We start from the raw sequence: 20,447 nt of genomic DNA, 5'->3' as shown, positions 1-20,447 counted from the left end.
AGGAGTGGAGTAAAAGGCTTGGAAATGGCGGCGAGAGGGGAGATTGAAGCTACTCCAGCAAATGAAATTGTATTGGTGGACTTAAAAAACACAGAATTTGGCCACTTATCTTTGGAACAGTTTAAAGAACACTTAATCAACGAGATTCGGAAGGCAGCAGAGGAAGCGTGTAAAAATATCTGCAAGAAGTTTCAAAATGCTGACTCGGAAGCTGGAAGCGAGGAAAGTGGGGAGGAACCAACGCCCCTACAGTGAACTGTTAAGAGCTCTGAGAAAGTTTGTCGCTCACGTAAAAAGGAAGAAGCAAGTTAAAACTCACCGAAAAGTGAAGAAGTTTGCCAGAAAGAAAGTGAGGTGCCTCTTAAAAGTACAAAGGACTAAAACACCTAGGCACAGTCATCAGAAAGAAATTGTGGCAGTATGTATTGTGTAGCAGGTAACTGCTTCTATCTCTTTAAAATATGTAATGCTCAATGTTTTAGGTTCTGAAATGGAAATCTTTGGTAAATAGGTTTTGTCTATGTATGTGGACGGCTAAAGTGATTCTGGGCAAACATTTTCTCTGTACTCTAATTGCTTATATAGTCAAATGCTGCATGTACCTATTTGTTTATTGGTTGGTTTATTTTTATAAATTACTCATGAGTTAAAGCTGATGATTAGTGGAAGAGGGAATGAAGTAATGTATTTATAATTTTGTTTTGTTAGATAAATATTGAAGCTATCAGGTCCTAAAAAAATAGGAATGTAAATGCGAAACCATAATTTTCTAAATATGGGATATTGGTGTTACAAGCAATCATTAAAATATATAAAAAATATAAAGCAAGACAGAAATGAGACTGAAAATAGAGCTTTACTATGATAGTACAACACAACATGCTGAAGGCTTCAGTTGCTGGAATAAAAGTATTTGGTAAAGTTGTTCTGCCTGTTTATTAAAGGTTAGAGTATTTGCGGGCAAAATTGTTTTATTTTGTTTTTTAGTTGTATTTCTACTTTATCTTTTTTGGTAGCTTTCAAATTACATGCATATTAAAATGATATTGGCAGTATTTATGGTCATGCTTAGGATGATAAAAATATTAGGCTGATTTAAGCTTTTGCTAATGCTGGGTAAAGACTGTCTAAGAGGCGACTTAGATACTGCCAGATCTTTTAACTGGAGATGCCAGGAATTGGACCTGGGACCTTCTGCATGCCGAGCAGACACTCTACCACTGAGTCCCTCTCAGAAGCTCATACCTCTAAAATCTTGGTCTCCAAGGTGCTAGTGGATTCAACTCTAAATGAAATGCTGATTTGCAAAGCCGCCCTAAGGAAAGCCACTTACTTTATTTATTTATAAACATTTTTGTTGTCCTTCCAAGGACATCAATCAGGAGCATGATAAGGTCCATTGAAAAATGAGCTATTTTCCATTTTGAGTCGGGGGAATAGCATGGTTTGGCAAGCTATCGGTTTACTCATCTTGATAGATGGGGCCAGCCAACACTACCCAGCTCAACCAACCTTCTGTGCAGGTCTCCCCTCCTTTGCCAAGGTTGCAGTGGCAACGAGAACCACTTCTCTCGTAGTCATTGACACAAAAGCTGTCCGTAGAGCAGAAGGTTTCGTCACAGGGCTGATCGAACTGTCTCACTAATGAAGCAACCGTGTTCTTCCTGGTGGCCCTTGCAGTAACAGTGGTCGTGGTGCTGGTGGTGGTAGGCAGTGGGCGTGCCGTAGTCACAGTGGAAGTGGCGGGAGATGAAGGAGTTGAAAGCAGCCTAGAAAGGAGTCTTGGGTTAGACCCTTGCATGATCTTCGTTTCAACTAAAAACTTCCTGTTACCTCCTTTGATAGCAGGAAGTGGTTTGAGCTGATGAAAGAGAAAAAGAGAAACTTGGTATAATCGGCAGAAGATATTGCACATTTACATCTAAATGAAAACTGTATACATTAGGTTACTGGGATTCAACCACTGCTCCAAGGATCAAGTCTCTCTCCTTTGGGAGAAAGTAACTGTCGCAGACTCATATTATTGAATTACAAAGCAAGGGCCAATTTCAGCCAGGACTAGAGCAACCCTGTAACTTGTTTTAATGCTTAGTCTCTGGGAATACAAGCAACAATATTTATTTATTTACTTCATTTATACCCCACTTTCCTGCCCAATGGCTATCTACTTTGGCTGGCCCCCAAGAAAGAAACATTTTCAGCCTCCTATTACAGAATTAGAAAGCAAAGGGCCAATTTCAACCAGGATTATTTATTTATAAACATTTGTGTGCCGCCTTTCCACACAGCTAAGGGTCACCAAGGCAGTGAACAAGACAATGTTAGAATGCAGATTAAAATATATAAAATATTTTTTAAAATTAAATAAAACATAAACAGAGAGGCACACAAACAGGAGGAGGGCAAATAAGAATTAGTAGGGAATACTGAAGTAAATCAAACAACGTCTTCACGGGCTCACAAAAGACAACAATAGATGGAAACAGACTAATTTACGTGGGGAGGGACTTTCAGAGTCCTGGTGTTAATGATGGACATTCAGAACCTAAGAGTCCATCTAGTCCAGCATCCTGTCTCACATACTGGCCAACCAGTTCCTCTAGACAGCCAACAACAGGGAATAGAAGCCTTCCCCTAATGTTGCCTCCTGGCTCTGGGATTCAGAGGATTAGTGCCTCTGAATGTGGAGGTTCTCCTCCATCACCATGGCTAATGCTACAATCCTGAAACATTTTTTAACGCTCAGCCTCTTACTATATAAGCAACAGTAATAAAGGACAGAATGTCCCTTCTAGACATATGGCAAAATTGTTGAATGGAAGACCTACAGAGACAGACTTGCGTCAATTGGACATGACTTTGTACTTCCACACTCAATTGTCATCAGGTCTTCTTGCCTAAATTCTGCACCAAAAAAACACATTTTACGGAACCCAAATATGAGGCTGAAACCTTTGTATTTACCTCATCAATGTAAATGTCATAGTCTGAATCATCAATGTCAATTCCGTCATCATCCCCGACGCCAGAGTCCGTGATATATTGATGCCCGTAGCTTCCACTCCCTAATTCCTCTGGGTCTGGGAAGACAAAACTGACAATCAGACCAGAATTGAACATAAATACAGTTTTGGTACAGAATCCAGTCTCAAGAGTGCAGCTTGTACCCAGTGCTAAGAGAACAGAAGATACAGAGTATTTTTGTATGCACAATGATGAACACAGATTAGAGCCCCTGGTCACGCTTCGTCCACAAGCATGCACTGAGACAGAAAGACAAGGAAGAACACTTGAGTCCCATCCATGCCTGGAAAGGAGAGCTTCTGAGAAACCTACATTAGCCACAGAGAATCACAGAGTTGGAAGGGTCCAACCTCCTGCTCAATGCAGGATCAGCCTAGAGCATCCCCGAGTTCCCACCTTGAGTTCCATGACAGAAAAAAGGTGGGATAAGAAAGTAATCAATGAAGCATTTATAGATGAGGGCTTTTTTGGTTTCTTGAGGTACTTTACAAACTTCAGTTGAGTTGTGAGTTATACAACTTATTTCTGGGTAGACCTGCACAGAACCAGGTATCACTGTTTTCAACAGGGCTTGCTCCCAGGTAAGAATGTACAGGATCTGAGCCTTAGGATTTATTCATTCTGTTAGAGAATGAGATTGATATTTGATTTATTGCTACACACAATGGACTGTGCACACACACATAGGCTCAGAAGACTGGACACTATAAGTCACCTGTTGTGATGCCATACTTAGAAGGTGCCTGCACATGCCCTACACGTGAATAAGGTCTCAGCTACACAGCTACCTAGCCTGGTGAAGAAGCACAAACCTCCATTATTGTGAGCAATGAGAAACAACAACTCTGAGAAGAAACAGCCCCATTGCAGAACTGTTTGTGGTCACGTACCATGTGTGAGTGCATCAGTATTGTTTGTATGAGATATATTTTAAAGTAAAATACATCTATTTTAACTACAACAGCCTTGAATCCTCTTACTGGTAACCCTTGGTGGGAACAGGACCTTGGTATAAATTGGCAAGAACCCATTTGTAAATTGCCAATTGCTGTAAATAAAGCAGTTCGGCTAACAATTCTCTGGATGCCATCAACTCTCACAGTGTACAACTCTTTATGCAGGACTGCACATATAACCAGATTCTAAACAAACAAACAAACAAAAAACAGGAATTGAGCTACCAGTGGCAGCATTACTCCTGTTTAACAAAGCAGTACCCCTCCATTGTCATGGGACAGGACTTCATGTAATTTACGGTCACTTATGAGAATTACCTACCACAGGAGTATTCTCCCCCATCCAGCTATGATCTCTGTGCAAAAATATTTGTGTAGGGCTTCAAAAGCTTGCAAACGTGCAAAAAAAGTTTGACCAAAGACCAAAACAACGGGAGGTAATAAATCAGCATGCGTATTGCAGGCGGTGATGAAGAAGAAGAGTACGTTTTTATACCCCACTTTTCTGTACCTTAAGAAGTCTCAAAGTGGCTTACGGCCACCTTCCTTTCCTCTCCCCTCAACAGGCACCTTGTGAGGTAGGTGGGGCTGAAAGAGCTCTGAGAGAACTGTGAGTGGCCCAAAGTCACCCCGCAGGCTTCATGTAGAGGAGGAGTGGAGGAATCAGACTTGGCTCTCCAGATTAGAGTCTGCCACTCTTAACCACAACACCACTCTGGCACTCTGATGACAGCTTTCAAGGGTCAGCAAGAAGGTTTCAGCCAAAGGACATACAGCATCAGAGAACATGTGAACATTTTCAGCAACTGGCTGAAGAACCATCCTATAAACCAGGCTATGATACAGCCTCAAGCATCACTATGGTGGGCAGCTGTCGTATCCACTACTTTTTGGTATCTTCACACATGAAGATGAAGCTATCAGATGCCCCATTGGGCTGTCAGTAGTCCTCATTCTGTTGTTCACCTACCAAATCATGCCATGTAATGCAACCATAGCAGAACAGACAGCTGCACTAAGCAAGAGATGGATAAACACGGAGAAGGATTGGGAAAATGCACTAGTTCTCCCAAGGTGAGAATGAGAGTAAGTTCTATGTTAACTGATAAACAGGTCCAAAATGGGTGGCTAATCTGTTACTGTTAAGAGCAGTGTATTTTCTGTAAATTCCAGAAACAAAGACTATTGTGATTAAGGTCCTTTCAATCAGGTCTTTGGACTGCAACAAACTGAAGCCTACTTAAGACTCTCTGCCACCCTTGTAATCCAGTGCCCATAATTAACTGAAAACCCTGCAGGGGAGACATTAGGAGAAGAAAGCCTCTCTCCAAATAATCAAGGATTAGGTTATACCAAGTAAACCCTGTTAGCCGAGCAAACCCCTTGCTGTTGCTAATTAGGTGGCGACTGATTGCGGGTCAACAGCTTACAAAGCTGTTGTATTAAGAAGCAGATGTCAAAAGCCTACATTTACATCTGGTGCATCACTGAGCGGTAAGTCTATGCAATGGAACTTTGCTTAAGACTTATGGGCTGGAACTATGGGGAAAGACCAGCCCATTCCTTTCTATGGATAATTTACTAGGCTTTAAAACTGGGAACAAGATGACATCTTTGTTTTTCCAAATAAAGCAAAACCTAAAAGGCACAACACTGAAGGCCCATCTATTGACCTGGATTCTCAAGGTGTGTGTTCTTACTTCTTCATAGCATATCACCCTTATTGCTATTATTACTTATAAAATGTTTGAAAGTATGATAGGTGGAGTGACGGTGGAGAAGATTTGTATATATTGCAAAGACGGAATGCAGTGTAATATACAGAGATACATTTCACTTATGTGGAAAACTGGGTTCACCTGTGGGAGAACTGATCTTATACAGGTATGGAGAAAGAAGCCTTTTAGACACCTGCCTCACAGGTAAGCATTACCTCACACGAATCAGAGCCAAAACAGATGTGAGGCTGGGAGATCCATGCACAGATCCTAAGAGTTCTTTTTTGAAAAAATAGGCACGTGGGACCAAAGGTGTGGGAAGGGAAGGTGGTATAAGACTCCTGGCATCATACTTGACCAACGTAAAATGGCCTCACAGAGCTATTTGGCCCACTGGGGCAAATGTTCAGATTACTTACACAGTGCCTCTATGTTTCCTGCAGAGGGACAAATGGAAAATCCAGAGGGCCATTTTAGGTCACAGGAAAAGGCATGGGGGGAAAGGCTTAAGAAAACCATTCCCACCACAACCTAGCAGTTTGAAAGCAAGAAACTGCAAGTAGATAAATACCTTCGGTGGGAAGGTAACAGCATTCCGTGCCCCTTGGTGTTTAGTCATGCCGGCCACATGACCACGGAAATGTCTTCGGACAGCGCTGGCTCTTCGGCTTTGAAACGGAGATGAGCACCGCAACCCTAGAGTCGGATTCGACTGGTTTTCGAGCAAGGGAACCTTTACCTTACCTCCTTCATTAAGACTTTGGACTTCTAAGCATCGTGTCCATTTTGCAAGAACAAGCATTCCTTATTGTTCAGGAAGTGAACTCCAGCAGTAGAAATTAAAAGCACATCTCTCCCTGACTGAATGCCTTGAGGCCAAGCAAGTTCACTCAATAGTGAGTGGGGCCGGGTGGGCTCCATGCTTTCACATAAATCTAATACAGCCGTGGAATCAAAATGGGTGCTGAAGAGATTTTTATACCCCGTGACACACTTTTCGCCACAACCCTTCCCTCCCCCTGCCGGATCCCTGTCACTGAAGGCTTGACCTATGCAGCAGTGACTGAAGAATCATTTTACCTTCTTCACAATGAAGCACCCAAGTTCAGAGCTTGATAAGGCAATCTCAAGCAGAGTCACACTCTTCAAGGTCCACTCAAAATGAGAAGTGTGTGACACAGCTTAGGGTCACACTGCTACTGGTCCCCATCTGAGTGATTGGTAACCATTCCTCAATATAGAAATTAGAGGGGTGCATGCTGGGATACCCATACGATGCCACAACCTGCTCCTTGACCCCGATGGACCTGTGATCCCAGCCCATGAGGATTAAGCCTGTTATTGCAAAGTCCCATCTGTGTTCTCTTTCTTAACCTCAACAGAATGTAACAGAATGTTAAGATTATCATAATTAAGTGCCATCAAGTTCCAACCAACTCATGGCAACTCCTCAGGGGAGTTTCGAGGCAAGAGGTGAACAGGGGTAGTTTGTCATATCCTGCCTCTGTGTAGCAACCCTGGTGGTCCAAGCACTAACCATGGCCAACCCTAAGTAGCGAGCTGTAATGATGGAGTGGGGGGAGTGCCTGTAGGTCAAATTTCACCTCCACTACAGACACACCATGTGACCTTAGGCAAGCTGTTCCTTCTCTCAGTCTCAGCCCTATGGCTTGGATCCACCAGTAATTTCTAATGATGAAAATCCCTTCAGTCACTGGAATATGACTTCCTCCCCTTCTGCTCCTGAAGCAGACCAAAGCTCCCCAGCACCACCAAGTGCTGCTCCCAGGGGACAAGGGACCCCCTGGAATAGCGTGAAAGGTAAAGCAGAAGTCTGCAGCAGGACAAGATCTGGGGAAAATCATCTCCCCTTCCATTCACAGAAATCCTCTGCGGTAGAAAAGAGGAAGAGTCCAGTAGCACCTTAAAGACTAACAAAATATGTGGCAGGGTATAAACTTTCATGAGTCACTGCTCACTTCTTCAGAAAGCTCACTTCAACTCATGAAAGCTCATACCCTGCCACATATTTTGTTAGTTTTTAATGTGCTACTGGACTCTTCCTCTTTTCTACTGCTACAGACAGACTAACATAGCTACCCATCTTGATTAGATATCCTCTGGTGGATCTTATCTACAGTATGGGAACAACAACACCAATTTGTTTTACATGGCTGTTGTAAATGTTTGCACAGAAGATAATACGTGCAAAGTGCTTGGAACACCAAATGCCATCATACAGGTCCAAATAATTATTTTTATTATTTATTATAATTATTCTTGTTATTTATTATAACCCATTATCTGGATTGTGTAATAGGAAGAAGATAATCCTACACCATTGAGAATGGCAAAACACTTACAGCTTTGCTGACGAAAGGATTCTGGCATTTCAGTTTCAAGATAAACAGGATGGAGAAGTACACAGGTCCAACAACAAGGACAGCTGACCTTCTATGAAGATCCCCAGGCTGCAAATCACATTGTAGCTTGAAGAAGGTTTCCATAAACAATCTATTCAGAAGTTAATTTTAAACCCAAGAAACATCCACAGATAAAAATGGTTCAAAAGATTCTAAAGAAATAGGTAGAAAGGTCCCAATGGAACCAGGCATAAAGAGCAAACCACGGGAGATAAAAGAAACTGTAAATAGAAACAGGTCTTGGGGAAAAAATTAAAGCCAAACGATTACAAATAATGGAAGTTGGAGCTAACGTTAAGGTGCTGGGTCATTTGGAATGTTGTGGTTTTTTTAAAACGGAGTATTATAAAGAGTTGTATATATATTTATCCTGGAATCTTCCAGTTCGTCTGCGCAAAAATATGGTGCAGGTTATTTTATCATTTATTTACAATATTTATATCCTGCCTTTCTGCCTAAGCAGGGCCACAAAGGTGGCTAATGATTAGAACAAACATAATAAAAATAACTAGTAAAATCAGTTACAATCAGAGCTAAATAAAACTCAAAAACACATGGCAGGAAGGAGGGAATCACTGAAGGAACACCAGATAAGGGGGGGAAACATTCTTCACCCACCGGCAGAAGACAGTGATAGAAAGACGAATATTCGTAGGGAGGGAGTTCCATAATCTTGGTGCTGCAACTGAGAAAGCCACCTCTTGAATTGCCACCTGGCTAGCCTCGGAAAGCAGAGGCACATGACGTAGGGCCTCCAAAGATGACTGTAGTGGTCAGGTAGGATCATACTGTTAGGTTCACTGGTATGGCACAGCCAGGAATCTCTATACGTCACAGAGTGCTCAAGGCTTACACACAGCAGTAGCTTCTGAGTACTGTGTGTGCTAGCAAACTTACATGAAGCCACTTGTCAGTTTCAAACTAAAGTGTTCTTTATTAGGGAACTCCATTCTAGATAGTATAGATGAGATATAGAGATAGAATCTACCCTAATTAGCTGGATGGATCCATGGTGCCAAAATGGAGAGCGTGCTCCTTCTTTGTGTGTGAGAGTGAGTGAGAAAAAGAGAGACGGAAGGAAGTCTCATCCCTAAGAATACCATTCTACTTCAAAGGGATAGTATCAGATAACAGTAAGGAAAGGATGCCCTGTGTTCTGACCCCCTCTGTCTACCTGAGGTCCTTTCCGCATTTGCCTGCCACTCCGGATTTTCTCAGTGTTCAAGTCATGGCAATCAAAGTCCAGGGCAAAACAGCATCCAAATAACCTGGGGCAGCAGCAGGCTGAAACTGGGCTGACCACTGAAGGGAGGTAATGCAATAAAGAATGGGGGGAAAACCCAGAATAAAAAGAAGGTGGAACTCAATTTTAGTGCAGAATGGTGGGGAAACACTTGGATTAAAAAGAAGGTTGAATTGGACTTTAGTGCAGAAGTGCTTGGAGGACACCGCGGTGAACAGGGATTAAAAGGAGAGTGCAGAAAGGACCTAAATCTATGGTGCTGCCTCTGAAGACTGAGACAGGAGACAGCGTACACTCCTCCACTTCTAACACATACAAGAGTAGGTAGTTAAGCAGAGGCTTGGCCAGAGGGCAGGAGAAAGGAAAGAGATTGGAGGCAGCTTGCAGTCGTGCTGCTTCTGCGGCCTGAAATTCCACTCCTGCTGAGTCATTGTGAGTGGACCTTTCTTTCGGGAACTGTGTGGCTACTTAGCTTTCAAGGCTTAGCCAGACACACAAGCCAAAGGGCAAGAGTTCAAGGGCTCTTGTCCTTTGGCTGTTAGCCTGAGAGTAGGCGGTGAAGCAAAGCTTCAGAAATCCAGGTGAGATAAGCCATTTCTGACATTGAACACCTTGACAAACTGTAGTTAACAAGAAACAGAAAAAAATGAAACAGGGGAAAGAGCGTCATTTTTTTGTGTCATGGGCCCATGGCCCATTTCTGATCCTTCAAACTATGGTCTGGAGGTTAGTCTGAACCAAGCTACCTTGTGTGCTGATATCAGTATACTTCATCCTTCCCCATTCTTGGCAACAGCAGCCAATGCAGAGCAGGGGAAGAAACACAGAACATTAATGACATCGGATATGGAGACAGATCAAGATGGGTAGCTGTGTTAGTCTGTCTGTAGCAGTAGAAAAGAGCAAAAGTCCAGGAACACCTTAAAGACTAACAAAATATGTGGCAGTCTCAAATCCTGCCACAAATTTTGTTAGTCTTTAAGCTGCTACTGGACTCTTGCTGTTTTCTACTATTGGGATACGGGGTGAGTTATACACGATATTAAGGACAAGGAGGGAGGTTCATGAAGCAGGGACTGCTGTTTCTGGATGCAGACCCATGTTTCACTGAACCTGTACTGCCATCTTTATATCAACAGAAATTATCTAGATATCTAGTACATTTTTCCTGCCCTTCCTCCAAGGACTTCAGACTGGCTTAACGTGGTTCTTCTTTCCTCAGTTTATTCTTGCAACAATGCTTTGAGATATGTTAGGCTGAGAAAGAGTAGATTGCCTGTCTGATCAAAGCCTTGAGGCTGATTCTGAGATGGAGAAGGAAATGAGGGAGGTCACTAAAGTGGATAATGTTGTGAAACTGGATGACTTCAGCTACCCTCATGTGTGCTCAAACCATGCTGTTGAAATCGGGTTCCTAGACATCATAAATGACAGTGCACTGGGGGGAAAAGCCAAACAGAGGGGTAGTGATCTTGGACTTGATTCTGAACAGGGCTCAAGTCCTGGTGCAAGATATAGATGTTGTTGCACCAACTGGGAACAGTGAGCATATTGCTATTAATTTCAGCATTTGTGTCAATGGCAAATTATCCCTAAAATCCAAAACATCTTATTCCTGAAGAGGAAGCTTTACAAATATGAGAGAACTAGCTAGAAGGAAGCTGAACAGGAAACTCAAGGAAGTCAAATACCAAGAAGATGCTTGGAAACCACTCATTAAAGGTACCACCAAGGATGCCTGCGTGGTTAATGACCCAAGTCAAGAAAGCCATAAAAGGCAAAAGGCTTCCTTTGAAAAGTGGAAAGTCTGCCCCAATTAACTGAACAGAAAGGGACAAAGGTTCTGGCAAAAGAAATGTAAGTGAATCATTACACGACTGAAAAGAAGAATTTGAGGAGTGGATACAATAAGCATCTCTTTAAATAGATCCAGAGCGGGAAACTGGACATAGAGGCAACTGGACCTTTGGATAAGAAAGGAATAAAAGGATTGCTAAAGGAAGATGGGGAGATGACAGACAACCTGAATGAACTGTTTGCATCTGTCTTCACTGTGGAATGTGTGGGGCATGTACCCAGGCCACAGTAAGTATTTTCAGGAAGGGAGCCTTGGCCTCTATGCTCGGTTGTTGGTCCTCCAGAGGAATTGGCATGATTGACCACAGTGTGAGACACGGTGCTGGACTAGATGGACCACTGGTCTGATCCTACGGGGCTCTTCTTATGTTCTTATGATGCTGACCGCCTGGCAAGCTTCATGGTAGAGTGGGGATTCTGAAACCAGGTCTCCTAGATCTTAGTCCAACCTTATACTGCACTGGTTCTTATAGTTTGTTTGTTTGTTTTTTAATTCAAGATTGGTGAATTTCTGGATTGTCCTAACAATGTAAGGATATTTCTCAAGCCCAGTTAGAACAAACACATGCCAAAACTCCAGCCATTGGCCCATGCCTTCTGACTGAAAAAAACAGAGGCAATCATATCTCTGTTATTATCCATCCTTCGGTCTATTCACCTGGTATTTTTGGCCAGTGTGTGACAGAGTGTTGGACTAGATGGGCCATTGGCCTGATCCAACATTGGCTTCTCTTATGTTCTTATTTTCTTATTAAGGAACTGCAGGAAGAGGTGAACAACATTAGAGCTACTTCTCCCTAAGATGTGTGCTTATATCAATTCCGTATGGCGCTGCCTTTAACAAAAAAGTCAAGTAGCAATTCCGGACAGCATGGGAGCAGCATGAGGCCGTTTTTTGCCTGGATCTTCCTTTAATTGCACCTGTAGCTTGACTTTCACAGAATTTTGGAAACTGCCAGCCCCCAGCCAGATTCGGGGGTGAAAAATGGGGGTAGGGGCAAGGTTACTTTTAAAAAACACTGTAAAGCTTTATTATCTGGCACCTGAATATCCAGAGAACTCGATTAACCAGCACAGGGCCAGAAGAAAAGCTCTAATGCCCCCAGCAAACATACGCCCATGTATTCAGGCCTGCATTCCCCACTCCCGCCTCCGCAGCCACCTGGACTGATGCTTTTGAAAGCCGGCACTGACAGCTGACACCATCCTCAGGAACCTCCTTCTCCCTCAGCCTGCCCTGGGCAGTCAGAAGGCAGCTCTGGTGAAGGGCTTCTGGGCAGCTGGCCTGTTTGTCTGCCTGCTACCTATGATGGCTCCATGACTCAAGGGGAAGGGTTCCACCAGGCATGGGGGCTGCTGCCATAGTGTTCCTAAGAGGGTGAGGAAAGCAATGAGGATGATCGGGGGCCTGGAGACCAAGCCCTATGAGGAAAGGCTGAGGGACTTGGGAATGTTCCATCTTGAGAAGAGGAGACTGAGGGGGGACATGATTGCTCTCTTTAAGTATCTGAAGGGCTGTCATTTAGAGGAGGGCAGGGAGCTGTTCCTGTTGGCAGCAGAGGAGAGGACTCGCAAGAATGAGTTTAAATTAAGGGCGGGAAGGTACCTGCTGGAACTTAGGAAAAACTTTTTTACAGTAAGAGTTGTGCAACAGTGGGATCAGCTGCCTCGGGAGTTGGTGAGCTCCCCTTCACTGGCAGTCTTTAAGCACCGGCTGGAGAAACACTTGTCAGGGATGCTCTAAGCTAATCCTGCATTGAGCAAGGGGTTGCACTAGATGGCCTGTATGTCCTCTTCCAACTCTGTGATTCTGTGATTTGTCACCATAGTTTCCTCTAGGTAAGGGGCAGAACACAGCAATAAGCTTGAGTATCGAGCACATTTGATTAATCAGCAGCCCCCAGTCCACATCAGCGCTGGATAACAAAGTTCATCTGTGCTCAAAAGCAGTTTCTTCACTTTTTATGCGTGACAGAAATTAAAGAGTTCTACTCACTAAGCATTCTGACGATATCGCTGGGAGTGCTAGGCAGGCTTGATCCGTATGAATTCGTCGCTCGGACTGCAAACTGGTATTTGTGGTTTGGAGTTAGCCCCTTCAGAACCATGGAGTCCATCTGGATCTGCTCTCTAATTACAGTCCAATTGGTGTCAAGCTCAGGCCTTTGGGATGAACAAATATGATGAAGAATAATTAAATTTAGGTACACAAATTAACTAGAGCTGAAGCCGAAAACTCACAAATAATTGAAAAATTCCAAATGGGTATTAGCCTATCACTCTGTAAACAGAATGCCTCATCTCCTCACGTTCCTCTCTTTTTGCAGCCCTTTCCGAACCCTGGAAACAGCATTCCCACATGTGTGGGATCACATGAAGGAACAGCTGGGTGGTTTTGGGGGGAGCTGTAGTGAGAATAAAGAGGTGAAATTGTTCTTCCTTCTTCTTCCACAAGTGTAGCTCTGCTGAGGAAATGAGCTGATTTCACCATCTTGCCCTCAGCACAACAACCGTCATGGCTAGTGCTCCCTCTAAGCTGAGTCAGTGTGAGCTAGCTCACAGTTTTTTAGCCTCGAACTCACACATTTTTGTCTTAGCTCAGGAAGGATGGCTCCAGAGCAAACTAATTTATGCAGTAGTAAAATCACTCACTCACAACTTTAATGCCAGTAGCTCACAAAGGAGAAGTTTTGCTCACAAGACTCCACAGCTTAGAGAGAGCATTGGTCATGGTTGTTCCTTTGCATGGATCTTGCAACCTTACAAACGCTCACTCTGGGGACAGAAAAAACTTCCAGAGAGGAACATGAGCACACTCCATTTGCCTTCCACGCAAGGATGGTGCGATACTGACTAATAATCCCATTTAATATAAAAAAACAATTAATTGTGTCAAGCAGCTACTTACCATTTCAGGTACATCAGGTCCCAGTGGTGCTTCCAAATGCAATCCTAGTTTCCCACCAACCCCAGCTGAGGGAAGAAATTATGGAACCTGGGTTTCTTAATGGGGGGGGTGACAAAAAAGAAAGCAGTGGTGCCTTTAGCCCACTGGCCTCCACTTCCTAACAAGAGTGAGGGAGGGAGGGAGGAAGGTAGGTTCAAAACTCCCCAACCTTCTGATCACCTACAAGTGCCAGGGCTCTTTTTGCAGAAAAAGCCCAGCAGGAACTCATTAGCATAATAGGCCACACCCAACAGCAGAAACTCATTAGCATATTAGGCCACACCCCTGACAGCACAGCTCATTAGCACATTAGGCCGCCCCCCCATGTTACCAGAAGTGTGGTCATCCAGCCACACCCACCTTTTGCTTCTTATTCTGTTTGTTTGTGGTCAAAACCCAGGGCCTTTTTTGTAGCAGGAACTCCATTGCATGTTAGGCCACACACCCCTAATGTAGCCAATCCGAATGAGTTTTTGCTGTTGGGTGTGGCCTATTATGCTAATGAGTTCCTGATGGGTGTGGCCAACTTGGGAGCCAGCCGGAACTCCGTTCCTGTGCGTTCCTGCCCAAAAATAGCCCTGCCTACAACCAAACACTAAACACTAAAATAGAAGTAGCCGGGCTCTTTTTGAAGCAGGAACTCCTTTGCATATTAGGCCACACACCCCTAATGTAGCCAATCCTCCAAGAGCTTACAGAGCTCTTCTTACAGAGGCTACTGTAAGCTCTTGCAGGATTGGCTACATTAGGGGTGTGTCACTTAATATGCAAATCAGTACCTGCTACAAAAAGAGTTCAACTTTGATTCAACAAACAGGGATGGGGAATCAAAACAGGACACACATATACGTGACTCAAACTTAGACAGCACAACTTAAAGTTGGATCCAAAGAGCTGATTAAAGTCTTTAATTGTCTCTCTGGGGCCTTCAGAAAGTCTCTCTCAGTCTGCCTGTTGTGCCTTGACTGGCTGTGGTGGTGCTGCTGCTCTTCTTCAGGCTTTGTTTGGTGTGGCTGCAGATCTCATGAGGCTGCAGTTCTCTTGAGGATCCTTCTCAGGTCTTTCTGTTCTCCACCCTTGGACCCAGATGGTTTCTGTCTACCTTTTTTCTCTCCTCAGAATCCCCTCAGAACTCTTTTTCCACCTCAGGTCTGTCTTTTCCCTCAGGACACTCCTATAGCTCCCCCCAGGGGACAAAATACCCCCCCAAAATGGGCCAAACTCAGGGGGTTACATAAATCACCATATATATTGCTAAGTAACACAGAACATTGCACACCACCATGAAATACCGAAATCACATTTTGCCAGATTACTTTTTGTACCCAAAAAGTGAGAAACAGGTGTCACAACCTGTAAGAGATGGGTGTATAACCCCACCATCCATTCTGTATAATATTCCAGGTGTTCAACAAGCTCCTCCCCACCCTGGTTTGCAATTCAAGTCAAGCAGCAAAAACAGGATGTTTACAGATCCCCTGGCAGGTCACAATCCACGGATACCTAGTAGCACTCATATGGGTGGCCAGCAAGTTGTACAAGCATGGCAGAAAAGTGTGAATTGCTTTTCTCCCACACCATCAGTTGATGTGAATTCATTGTTCTTTGTGAAAGACTGCTGAATATATATATATACTCTGTGTGTGTGTGTGTTTGTGTGTGTAGGATCAAATACTTTTGTTCATTCTGCATACTAGAAAAACAAATCCATATTTCCATGTGTCTTTATTCACACTACATTTAGGGCAGATATTGTGATATTGTGGGGGTATGACTCAGTGGTGGGGCATCTGCTTCCCATGCAGAAGGTCCCAGGTTCAATCCCCAGCATCTCCAGTTAAAAGAACAAGGTGATATGAAAGACCTCTGCCTGAGACCCTGAAGAGCCAACACCAGTCAGAGTAGACAATTTTGACCTAGATAGACCAATGATTGATTCAGTATAAGGCAGTTTCAAGTATTCTATTGTCACATAAACCCTGCTTTCTAAATCACTATTAAACAAACACAACAAATTAGAAAGATTGTGGCTGGTGTGAAACAAAAATTCCAGGATGCAGTTCTGCCCACTGAGTCACCTCTGCACTAGGGCGCCAGAACGGTGATTTGCATATTATGGAGTACACGGCATGGGGCTGAGGTCCCAGCATAAGAGACATGAATTGTGGGTTCTCCTCAATTCCCATGCGCACAGTGCCCAATTCCAACCACAACTGCCACATGCATACAGAAGGAGTTTCAATGTCCTCCCTGAAATGGTCATGACAAAGTGCTACTTGGACCACTGGGAAAACCCACATGTTCCCTGAGAGACCTGGATTTCCCTAAAGGGCCAAATAACAGCCTCCTGTCAATTTCAGGTCAATAAACCAGTGTTGCCCTGGCCTGGATAGCCCAATTTCATTAGATCTTGGAAGCTAAACAGGGTCAGCCCTGGCTAGTATTTGGAAGGGCAACCTCCAAGGAATACCAGGGTTATGACACAGAGGCAGGCAATGGCAAACCACCTCTGAAACCACGGCCATGCAGAGCCCAGGTAAAAACATGCTGCTCCAAGTCCCTACAGGATATGCAGAAACACCTCACCTTGGAGTGAACCACCTGTCTACAACATAAACAGCCCAGCAGTGTAAGAAGCATCGTCATGCTGTATTGTTTTCTATGGGGCTGTCACGGCTCAGGCACCAGTCAGAGTAGACAATTTTGACCTAGATAGACCAATGATTGATTCAGTATAAGGCAGTTTCAAGTATTCTATTGTCACATAAACCCTGCTTTCTAAATCACTATTAAACAAACACAACAAATTAGAAAGATTGTGGCTGGTGTGAAACAAAAATTCCAGGATGCAGTTCTGCCCACTGAGTCACCTCTGCACTAGGGCGCCAGAACGGTGATTTGCATATTATGGAGTACACGGCATGGGGCTGAGGTCCCAGCATAACAGACATGAATTGTGGGTTCTCCTCAATTCCCATGTGCACAGTGCCCAATTCCAACCACAACTGCCACATGCATACAGAAGGAGTTTCAATGTCCTCCCTGAAATGGTCATGACAAAGTGCTACTTGGACCACTGGGAAAACCCACATGTTCCCTGAGAGACCTGGATTTCCCTAAAGGGCCAAATAACAGCCTCCTGTCAATTTCAGGTCAATAAACCAGTGTTGCCCTGGCCTGGATAGCCCAATTTCATTAGATCTTGGAAGCTAAACAGGGTCAGCCCTGGCTAGTATTTGGAAGGGCAACCTCCAAGGAATACCAGGGTTATGACACAGAGGCAGGCAATGGCAAACCACCTCTGAAACCACGGCCATGCAGAGCCCAGGTAAAAACATGCTGCTCCAAGTCCCTACAGGATATGCAGAAACACCTCACCTTGGAGTGAACCACCTGTCTACAACATAAACAGCCCAGCAGTGTAAGAAGCATCGTCATGCTGTATTGTTTTCTATGGGGCTGTCACGGCTCAGGTGGGGTGTCACCTGACGCTGCCACCACTCTGGTTCCAGGCTCCTTTGAGAAGGCCCAGAGTACCCTCCCAAGACCTTTATATCTCCCTTTTGGCCAAATAATAGGCATGAGGACCAGGCAGAGTGAACAATGAAAATAGTTTATTTTATAGGAGGTCACACAACAAGGTGCAGAATAATAACAGTAAGTGGATGAAAAGAAAAGAAATCAAATGCCCTAACGCGTCTAAAAATATACTGTCCCTAGCTCACTATTCCAAGTGACACTAGGCTACTCACCCTTCCCTCAGGACGAGAGTTTCTTCCTGCAGCAGCCTTCCTTCTGGCTCTGCCCTCTGGAAGAAAGAACAGCTTCTGCTCTGGCACCAGCCCTTTTGTTCCCTAGCCCTCTTCTTCCCTATTGGTCAATTTTGGCTCCAAAACCTCTTAGGGGCTTCTGGGAGTTGTAGGCTCAGCCTCACCTACTGCTAGCCAGGCTCCCTGGGTCTAGTAGGCCTCTGGTGGCACAGCCCAGATCATGACAGGGGCAGATCCCCACACCGTCCTGTTTGTGGGGCGCAAGCAGGATTGCACCCTTCACCATATCACTAAGGACTTGCAAGAGGAACAGTCTGAAAATAACAGGGGTGGAACTGACCTTTCAAGATAAAATTAAGCTGCTGTCCTTTTCTCAGATGTAATATTTATTGCAGGAAATAACTTCTAAGCCTTGGAGCTTCCAATGTTTATACAGAACTAACTGCAAACAAGTCTAGCTGTATTCTAATGAAAATTATAGCACAAGGCAAGGCATCCGTGCGTTTCCTGTTTATCTGAAGTGGATGCGATGGGGGGGGGGGGGGCCGCTGCTGCTGAAACTACTGATTCAAGTGACTTCTTTTATCAGCCAATACAAGGATCATTTGAGGGTCATTCTTGACGAGCAGGGATGATAAAAACAGAACAGTTTGGCACTGTTCATTTCAGCATGGTCCGAACTCTCTGAACTACATTAAAACAACTTTTCCATTTCTGCAAGTCACATGAGACACAAATGTGTGTTTTTAAAAACCTTTACACAACTGCCCAAGAGAGAATGACTCAGTCCCAAAATATTGTCTTGTCTTAAACCTCAGTGCCTGTTATAATTCTCAGGGGGGGAAATTCTTCTAACATGTTGCCTTCTCCAAACTAAGAAAAAAAAGTGGCAGCCTATTATTCAGTACCTATCTGACCACCCAACATTTAATTTCGATCCAAGCCATGGTCCTCCACTGTTTCTGTTAATTAAGAGCATCTGTTCCCTCCTTCTTTATACTGCTTGCTTAACAGCAGTCTTAAATTTTTATAGGTGAACCCTCCTTCCACTACTTAAAAACTGCTGCTGGTTAAAATGATGTTCTATACATGCTACAGATACTACTTCACCATCCAACAGAGATGGAAGTCAGTCTCATTTTAAGCTTCAGCTTTCTGCACTCTCCAAAAGAGGTCTCTAATGCTCAAACTAGATGTTTGATATGAGTCAGGTCCAGGTTCCTCCAACCCAACTCTGATAATCTCAGGGTCAAAGGTGACTTGCAGGAAACGTTTTCAAGAGCACCGAGGCCCAATTTGGATCAGGAGCAATGCTCTCTCTAAGCTGTGGAGTCTTGTGAGCAAAAATTCTACTTTGTGAGCAACTGGCTTTAAAGTTATGAGTAAGCATTTGGCTACTGCATAAATTAGCTTGCTCTGGAGCCATTCTTCCTGAGCCAAGACAAAAGTGTGTGAGCTGAAGGCTTAAAAACTGTGAGCTAGCTCACCCTAACTTGAGGGAACACTGATCAGGAGTACTGGATTTCAGCCTCTCCCCACACCATTTTTCTAACCACAAACTGGCCAAGGGTACTATTTTTCTTGTTTGGATGCTGCACAGCTCCACAAAGGGGCAAACAGCACTCCCCGTGTTAGCGGTCAGACTCCTCCTCTCACTGAGGGGCAGTTTACAGCTAGAAAGCCATAAACACAATTCCTAAAATATCATCTCAAATATTGTAAGTGCAATACACTACCTGGCCCAAAATGACACAAAATGGATGCCAGCCAGAGAGAAGCCTGGGCATCTAGTTTAGAAGTGTAAGTAAAAGCAGTTGGCTAGTTAATGACTACAACTGATTGGTTCAGCATAGGAAAAGTGCTCTGGAGCCATTCTTCCTGAGCCAAGACAAAAGTGTGTGAGCTGAAGCCTATGGGGAGGGCGGGGTATAAATGTGAATAATAAATAAATAAATAAATAAATAAAAACTGTGATCTAGCTCACCCTAACTTGAGGGAACACTGATCAGGAGTACTGGATTTCAGCCTCTCCCCACACCATTTTTCCAACCACAAACTGGCCTAGGGGTACTATTTTTCTTGTTGGGATGCTGCACAGCTCCACAAAGGTGCAAACAGCACTTCCTGTGTTACCGGTCAGACTCCTCCTCTCACTGAGGGGTAGTTTACAGCGAGAAAGCCATAAACACAATTCCTAAAATATGAAATTGAGCCAACTTCGGAGGACGGCGGAAGACAGGAGAGCCTGGCGGGAGATTGTCCATGGGGTCGCGAAGAGTCGGACTCGACTGTGCGACTGAACAACAACAAGTTAATGACCTCCTCCCCACACTAGAGAGATGCATAATTTAGGACAATGGGTCACTCCAAGAACCTATTGACTAATCTCATCAACACCCAGCCTCACTGCCCTGTACCCATTTACCCTAATTAAGCAACACTTAATTCTATTTAGCAAACTTGGTAACTTTTCCCATCTGGTAATTACAGCATCCTCAAGAACATTTAC

General features: G+C 44.0%; 1 protein-coding gene across 1 annotated transcript in view; it reads right to left on the bottom strand.

Moving 5' to 3' along the window:
• EGFLAM (EGF-like, fibronectin type III and laminin G domains) overlaps positions 1-20,447 on the bottom strand; it is a 160,389-nt gene that overhangs the window by 64,605 nt on the left and 75,337 nt on the right. Inside the window, exons 6-8 of the mRNA XM_015420161.1 lie at positions 13,218-13,384; positions 2,965-3,080; positions 1,513-1,861 (exon numbers count right to left, since the gene is read on the bottom strand). Coding sequence (XP_015275647.1) covers positions 1,513-1,861; positions 2,965-3,080; positions 13,218-13,384 — 632 coding nt within the window. The remainder of the gene's footprint in view (positions 1-1,512; positions 1,862-2,964; positions 3,081-13,217; positions 13,385-20,447) is intronic.

The sequence above is a fragment of the Gekko japonicus genome, unplaced genomic scaffold (assembly GCF_001447785.1).
Source record: "Gekko japonicus isolate JY-2015 unplaced genomic scaffold, Gekko_japonicus_V1.1 scaffold86, whole genome shotgun sequence".
Classification (NCBI taxonomy): domain Eukaryota; kingdom Metazoa; phylum Chordata; class Lepidosauria; order Squamata; family Gekkonidae; genus Gekko; species Gekko japonicus.
The sequence above is the reverse complement of the archived record's forward strand: the minus strand, read 5'-3'. Positions and strand labels throughout refer to the sequence as shown.